Source organism: Musca autumnalis, unplaced genomic scaffold (genome assembly GCF_047663935.1).
Source record: "Musca autumnalis isolate F117 unplaced genomic scaffold, ASM4766393v1 scaffold_3, whole genome shotgun sequence".
In the NCBI taxonomy this organism is placed as follows: Eukaryota; Metazoa; Arthropoda; class Insecta; order Diptera; family Muscidae; genus Musca; species Musca autumnalis.
The window spans coordinates 160,308,158-160,316,428 of record NW_027411866.1 but is presented as its reverse complement, the minus strand read 5'-3'; the positions used below and the strand labels follow the sequence as shown (position 1 = coordinate 160,316,428).

The 8,271-nt window shown below is 33.9% G+C and overlaps 1 protein-coding gene across 1 annotated transcript; it reads right to left on the bottom strand.

The window, feature by feature from the left end:
- Positions 1-2,187: 2,187 nt before the first annotated feature.
- Positions 2,188-4,286, bottom strand: l(1)G0320 (signal sequence receptor subunit 1 l(1)G0320). The gene is made up of 3 exons (XM_073975133.1): positions 4,030-4,286; positions 2,941-3,657; positions 2,188-2,878 (listed from the first exon to the last, which is right to left on the bottom strand). Exons 1-3 carry the CDS (start codon positions 4,091-4,093, stop codon positions 2,766-2,768), a joined length of 894 nt encoding a protein of 297 aa, XP_073831234.1. The 5' UTR covers positions 4,094-4,286; the 3' UTR covers positions 2,188-2,765.
- Positions 4,287-8,271: the final 3,985 nt, after the last annotated feature.

Genomic DNA, 8,271 nt, shown 5'->3' with positions numbered 1-8,271 from the left:
CGAAATTTCGAACTGGGTTGCCATCAGTTGGAAATTGGGTCGGCTTTCTTTGTTCTTTTATTTTTTATTGAAGCAGCAAAGCAAGGCAATCAGGCAAAGCAGCTTATGTACGCAGGCCTTTAAGGCCTACGTACATAAGCTGCTCTACCTGATTGCCTTGCTTTTCTGCTTCATTTTTGACATAATAAAAATAAAAGAATAAAGAAGTCCGAGGAAATTTCGAACTGGGTTGCCCTTTTCTTTTTTATTCTTTTATCAGAAGTAAGCAAGGTAACCAGGCAAGGCAGCTTATGTACGCAGGCCTTTACTGCCATGCTGGCAGCTACTCCACTCGGAGACCTTGTGGTCCATTGTGATCATCCTGACATCTGCACTGTAAGCTGATGATCATGTGGAAAGGTCTGTATAATCAGTAAATTATTTCAGTTTTAAGGCGTATTTTCGATTGCCAAAGGATCCCGTAGTTTACGTTGTGGAAACGTTGAAGGATGACTTCAAAGTAAGTTACAGATCAAGAGCAATACCCCCACTTTTAAAGGTGTGCGCAGCGTTGCGATTCTTTGAGGACGGAAGTTTCCAAAAGTCCCATGGCAATGATTTCAACAATTGCATGGCTCAGTCTACATTGTCGAGAGTATTGAAGGAAGTTGCACACTTGATAGAGGACAAATTGTGTGTTTCGAAGTTGACAGAGGAGGAAAAAAGCAAAATAAAAGCCATTTTTATTCAAAAACGAAATTCCCTGGGGTAATTAGGAGGATGTTCGTCATTTGTACTTAAACTGAACCTACTGTATTTGTCACCAAATTCATTTGAAAAAGATTTGCTGCTGTCCGCTCCAAAGGCGATAAATTCACTTATTGTGATGGACCACCATCAGTGTCGTTGAAGTTTATTTTTTTTTTTTTTGAGGCCTTTTTTTCAACTTTGCTTTAAAGTGAATCCAGACTCTGCCACTCTTCAGGTGTTCGTGTTGGAGGTTCGTGGCTGTTTAAACTGTCCGAAATGGACCTCCACGCTTGATCCGCTGTGGCGTTGGTTTCACCAAAACTCCCGAACTCCTTGGGCTAAGTTTGAATTTTCACTCAGTTTGTCAATTAATATTTCGAACTGTTGCTTTGTAGTTATTTTCACCATATTGATACACAAAATTAATGTTTATTTTTCTTCTATTTTATTTCTTGTTTCTTCAAAAATGTTCACTGCAACTGAAAATTTGTGGTTGCTGAAAAACAGCCGCTTCGTCAACTGAGATTCGCAACTTCAGTTGAGGGTTGCCATACGTGGATCAATTTTGACAACTGGCAACGCCACTCAACGATAATTGTTATCGATGATCGACCCCAATATTTCCAACTGTTGTTTTATTGTTATTTTCACCATATTTTTGATATTCAAAATTAATTAATCATGCAAATAATCAACAATTGTTATGAAAATGTTTTTTTTTTTTTCAATTTTACTTATTTTTCCTTCGAAAATATTCACTGCAACTGAAAATAACTGGTTGCTGAAAAATAGCCGGTTCGTCAACTGAGATTCGCAACTTCAGTTGAAGGTTGCCATACATAAAGTAATTTTGACAACTCCACTCAACGATAATTCATCTCAGTTGTGCTGACAATTGACAACGCAACTCAAGTTTAGTGGCAATGCATAATCGACCCTTAAAATAATTACTCCAGAGATCAATTATTTAGAAGAGTATATGCCTATTTTCACGCATTCTAATCATATTCATATTATTTTAAATATACTTTCTAGGTTTACAAATGATTATTAAAAAAGAACAAACAAACTTATTATACCTTCCATACTATGATGAAGAGTATAAATATTTCATATTTATATTACTTTAAAAAAGTGGAGATATGAGAAAAATTTAAGCGGTCTCTATTCAAATGTATTGCAATTTGTTTGAGTTAAATCGGTTTTGTCTGTCATCATCCTATCGCAATCTTCTCAATTAATTTTTTCAACCATTATTTTATTGTAATTTATTTCGATATCCCTAATATGTTGTTGATTTTCGTCCTACAGAAAAAACGTTTTGAGATATGAAATTTAGCCCTGTAAAAAAACCGAGCGAGTAACGAAAGTTATCTAATCCAACCAGTTACCTGTCGGTTGTTAACACAATACCAAAAGTATCTAAAAGCCCCTAAATATAAACATAACACCATTATGTACTGTTGTTTTCCTTGTTTTTGTTTTATTAAAAAATAATTACTCTAAGGATTTTTGTTTTAAGAATGTCAAGTGCATTAAGTTTGACTTACAGAATGAAAAAGGGAATAAAATAATTTCGTAGTTATCGATAAGAATTTCTAGTTAACATCATTATTCTTATACGAAACTGGGCATATAAGAATAACATTCCGCTCAGTACGTTATTTAAAAAATAGGCTTTTTACATTTGTTTTCCTTTATATTTTTTACAAAAAAACACAAATAGGAAAATATCTTCTATAAATGAAGACAATACATTATTTATATATAAAAAAGTCGGCTTAAAAGTAGTGAAATATGTTCAAAAGCCGTAACTGCAGTTTCTTATAACACATCTTTAAACGGAAGACATCTCTTACTAGCGGCGCTTGGCTTATCGTCTCCACTATGGACTCTTCCATAATAACAAAATCTCAAAAAAATTCCAAGAAGAAAAACTTTCGATATGAAATGATAAATTAATATGAACATTGTTGAGGTGTGAGTGGTGGTGGTGTTGTTGAAATTGCTTGATGATCTTATTGTAAAGCTACATTTTATTGTTGTTTAACAGCCTTTTTAGGTTTGGGACTTTGTGTTTGCTTGGGACTGCTTTGTTTGCCGGGTTTGGGCGATGTCTTGGGTGTCTTTGACTTGGGTGGAGATTTTTCTAAAATAAAAAAATGCAATTAGTTTTAAAAACTAAAACATTCGGTTGAAAAATATACTTACGCAAAGCACGCAAAGTTTCTTGTGGCAACCATTCGTAGTCGATTGTGCTGTCATTGGCAGTACCAGTTTCGATGGTCTTCTTGGCAGAAGAACGCTTACGTTTACCAGAAGAGCCCAACAAGTATTGTTGGCCGATAACCAATAGAAGAACAACAACACCAGCCATCAAGACATACAAGAAGAAGGTTTCACCATCAAGACCCTCATCAACTTCGGAGATCAAGACGGTTTCGTTGAAGACAGCTTCACTGAATTGTACACCATTAGAGTCACGGTAGTTCATGGCAATGTTCAAACCGAATGGACGTCCAGCGAATTGGTCAGAAGGCAAGAAAGAGTAAGAAACAGTAGCTTCGGAACCAGGTTTGACTTCACGGTTGTAAGCAATAGCGGAGAAGTTTTGAATGTAGTAGTTGAAGTCCATGGGATAACGGAAAGATGCTTCAACAGATTCAACAACGAAATCATTGGGGCCCTTGTTGGTGAAACCAATTAAGAATTCAACAGGCTTGCCACCGGGCAAATCCAATTGTTGACCTGGGGTATAAGTAGGCTTGGTGAATAACAAGAAGGTATCAGCATAGGGCGATGTCGTTTGTAGGGGCTCAGAATCATCTTCAGTTTCGGCATCTTCACCAGTTACAGAACCATCATCACCATCACCTTCAACAATATCATCCTCAACAACATCCTCGGCAAAGGCGGAAAATTTGTTGGCTATAAAGTGAAAGTTAAATTAGGTTATTTATAAAAAGTTTAAGCATTCAGACAAATCTAATCAATGCCAGCACATCATTTACAAAGATTGTATATAAAATATTGCATTAATTTTTATTATTCAAAGCATTTTCATTCAAAATTTTTCAATTTCATTTGTCAAATGACGAAAACAATTTTGTTCCAATTGTCAAAAACATTGAAATCGTCGTTGTGTTTCTGCCACGTCAAATTACGTCGGCACTCGATTCTCTGCAATGCAAGCAACACAACAACAACACCAATATCTCTTCAATTATCTTTTCACACACAGGCACCACTGTAACTTTGATTTCATAGATTTTCCTTGAAAATTAACAATTATTTACTTACGTGCATTGAAAGTGCAGATAATTGTTGGCAGAACCAATAGTAATATTAACATATAATTCTTCATTTTGTAATTATTTTCTTCAATCCACTGTTAACTATATCAAAATAAAACACAAAATTATGCCGCGACTCACACGCTCCCCTATTAAACTGATGTGTCGGCAGCGAAATCTGAAAAACGTATGAAAGCCGAAGTGTAGTAGAAAACACACAAACGAAGTTTTGTTGTTGTCATCAACGAAATGCTCATACGTGTCAGAGTTGTCAAATTTGGTTGGATTGTCATTTTGATAATAGGAAGTGTTTGGAAGAACAAAAAAATGTCGATTTAACCACAGGGTGATATTTAAATTTTATATAAAGACGAAAACTTATTAACGTCAGCTTTATGCCATATTAATAATTATTTCAGACGTCAAAATGTGTTTTGCGTGTTTAATTAAAGCTTCGTTCCCGTACTTTTTAATAGTAAAACTCGTAAAAAAGAGAACTGTAAAAAATGTTTACTGACACAAAAGTTTTTAAAATAGTTCGGGAACGGGAACGAGAGCGCCCATTCAGCGCCATTTTTGTTTAAAGAGAAGTGAACATTTTACAACTTTTTTGTGTACGGGAACGGTTTTTCGGGTAAAAGTCGTAAAAGTTGTAAAAACTTTTTAGTTTTGGAACACAGCTTAAAATATACTTTCATTTTAGTAACAACTAAAATGTTTAAAACTTTAAGTCTTGTTCCAGACTATGAAACTTTTCATGAAAAGGGAGAAAGGGAGCTCCTTCACCTCCGATCTCTCCTAAAAACTCACATATTTTCATGTGTTATTATCAGTGTCTGGCACAAGAGTAAGTCCCGGGCCACCCTATAGTAATTTCAATAAAATTTTGAAATGAAACTTTGCATTTTTTGGGAAAAATTTATAATTTCAAGAAACTAGTATGTCCCGGTCCACACTAGCTTGAATTTCATTAAAAAATGTCATGAAATTAGGCGTTCTTAAATCGAATTCCCCACTACAGCAATTTTATGATTTTACTCTACTATGGACGTCGATCTAGAGACGCATAATTTCATATCAAAATTTCAGTGAAATTACTGTAGTGTGGCCCGGGACTATACACGGTTTCATGTGTTCTGCAATTTGGCTTTGTTGCAATATTCGTATGAAACAAACAGACCGTTTTATTTTACATTTTCTTTAACTTTCATGTCAAAATGTCAGCGAAATTACTCTAAGTGTGGCCCGGGACTAAGAAAACGTTCGTCAAATAAAGGGCACAGGGTGACTAGAAGGAAAGAAAGATTAGGTCTGTTCGATAACATCGCAAGTAAAAAGTATTTGCAAGTACTTCCAATGCTTCTCATTTCTATTTTATTGAACAAGTTTGTTATCAAACCGCATTTTGTAAAAGTTTGTGCAAATTTGTACAAACTTTTGTGTTATCGAACATACCTATTGCGACCTATACTTTATGCCTTGTTCATACTGACGGTAATGCTAAGTTTACATTTACGAAATCCACTTGATTTCAACTGTCAATTCCATAGCTCAAACGTCAAATGAAATCTCATCTGGATTTCATTTGACGTTTAACCTATGGATTTGACAGTTGAAATAGAGTGGATTTCGTAAATGTAAACCAAGCTTAGTTCGCTCTCTATTCGTTGTTCGAGCCCAAATTATGTATTAATTACTTAATTTTCCATACAAAATTCTGAGAGCGAGGAACGATTTTGTATACATTGTTCAATTTAAATTACACTGTGCAACATTTTTGAGCCAATCGCGTGTAAATAACTTCTGTCCAGAATTGTATGGAAGTAGAGGACCAATAGGCAAAAACCATATTTGGGTTTTGTTTTCTTAGATCGGGTTCGGTTTTTATGGCCTCATCTAACATGGTTTTAACCGAATTTTTAAAACAAATCGGGGCTGTATCTCTGAAACCAATACTAATCTTGTTTTGACATCTGCAGCAAACTTGTAGATAAGAGCAAGAAGAAAATATTTGGAGGAATAGTGAACTCGAAAAATTGCATTCATTGCCTCAAATTTTATAATATATCTAAAAATTCTATAATTTGTGTATATTTCGCAGCGTATCTCCCAAAATGTTAAATTCTTCTTAATGTTGCCTTTTGGGAAAATATTCTCTGGAATGTAATACACAACTCTTCAGAACATTACATTGTTGTAAAATGCCTCTATCGCCTTGTTTATAGCAAATTTTTCAACAACAATTTGGGAAATATTTCAATAATTCATTGAAATCCCCAACATGAGAATATACAGCCTGTGTGAACATTGTTTGAAATAAGTTTTGTAAAAGGTATTGCTTGGTTTACATTTACGAAATCATGGTACAATAATTCATAGGTAGGCCAGGTATGAGAATCGCCAAAAAAATACAACCCTGTCGCTATGGCTTAAAACGTCAAAATTGTTTTGATGAATGATAACGGATGAGTAAACAAAGAAGAAGAAGAAGAAGAAGAACGAAATGTTGAAATGAAAACAAAACGGAGTTGAATATCTTGATCAATAATAAATATCAACTCTGCATGTCAACACGGTTTTGACAGATTAAGCCATAACAAAAAAAAAATTGTAATCAGCTGTTAGCTGTGGCCTACCTAAGAATTATTGTACCATGTACGAAATCCACTCGATTTCATCAAATGAAATCCAGATGAGATTTCATTTGACGTTTGAGCTATGGAATTGACAGTTGAAATCGAGTGGATTTCGTAAATGTAAACTTAGCATATGTTATGAAAACAACGTAAAATAACAATTTTAGAGTTTCAGAATCTTCTGAAGAATTAATGGTCACATTATTTGGAAAATTTTTAGAATGGTTACTTCTTTCAACTTCCAACAGTTTAGTTGTTACTGACCAGAATTTCAGAAATCATGTAAACTTTTCTATATTTTAACGAGTTTGATGCGCTAGATGCAGCTTTTCCTAGTTCATCTGTTTGACACATAAGTTCTACTACTTTGGGCTACAATATTGCTGAAGACTTCAATGCCAAATTCTTATTAGTTTCAGAGATAAAGGTCCGATCACCGGAAAAAATGCTCATTTTAGGTCGGTTTAGATGAGGCCATAAAATTTAAACCCGATCTAAGAACACAAAACCCAATTCAGGTTTTTGTAGTCTCAATGTGTACTTTCAGAAAATGCTCATTAGAAGTTGTTTGCATTTCCAGTGTTGCACAGTGTTACTCTCCGAACGACGATAAAATATGTCCCAACTCTAAAGTCCAATTTACATATGCACATTTAATCGTTTTACGAAATCCTAGAATCAAATGAAGTGTATTTACATCTGTTTTTTTGCGTCATTTGCTTACGCACACAATCGCACATACACACTTATACAATAACACAAACACACGCACACAATATATTTATTCAGAGAAATAGGAATTTCACAACACAGATGTGTATCAAATAATTTAAATTAATTCTAAAAACAAAAAAAAACATAATTTTTGCAAGTTTTTTAAACATTTATTTTCACTTTTGTCATCGTTTGAGTATTTTTGTTTTTCTACAACACACACAAACAAACAAAGACATTATAAAACAGTTGTATTTTTTGGTAGTTTTTGACAAAAAACTGGGCTGCTTATAATAGTATGGTGTTTTCGTGCGTTGTTTAGAATAAATGACGCAGCTATCGTCATTTATTTTTGTATGGTAAATGACGCAAAATGTTGCCTGTTTTAGCAAATAAAGGGTTGTTTACACCATCTATCAATGTCGTATGAGATGTCAAATTTTCTACCTGCGAATGTTGTACACATAGTGTGACCACTATGAAAATTTTCATCTATCAAAATGATTTGGCAACTCATATGTAAATTTTTCATTTAGGGAGCGCTCTATTTGATACGGCATTCTTGTATGTAAACATAAATTTATCAGCTGTTTTCTGTCTCAAAAAAGAAAAACAAAATCTTTTAAAAAAGAAAATGGAAAGTTATGTATATTTAAATATTTAGAAAAGTAAACAAAGGGTGTTTATAATGTAATTTTCAGATCGAGTGGTCGAAAGAAGCAGTCTTGGAAATGATTGCTTTGTGGCAAAAACATAAATGCCTCTATAATCCCAAAAACCTATTCTACCACAACAAACATGCTAGATATTCATTTTCCTTCAACCAAAATTAAAATTTGCGCAAATTTGCAACTCAACAATAAATGTAAACAATGACAAAAACAGCTGTTTTTATATTT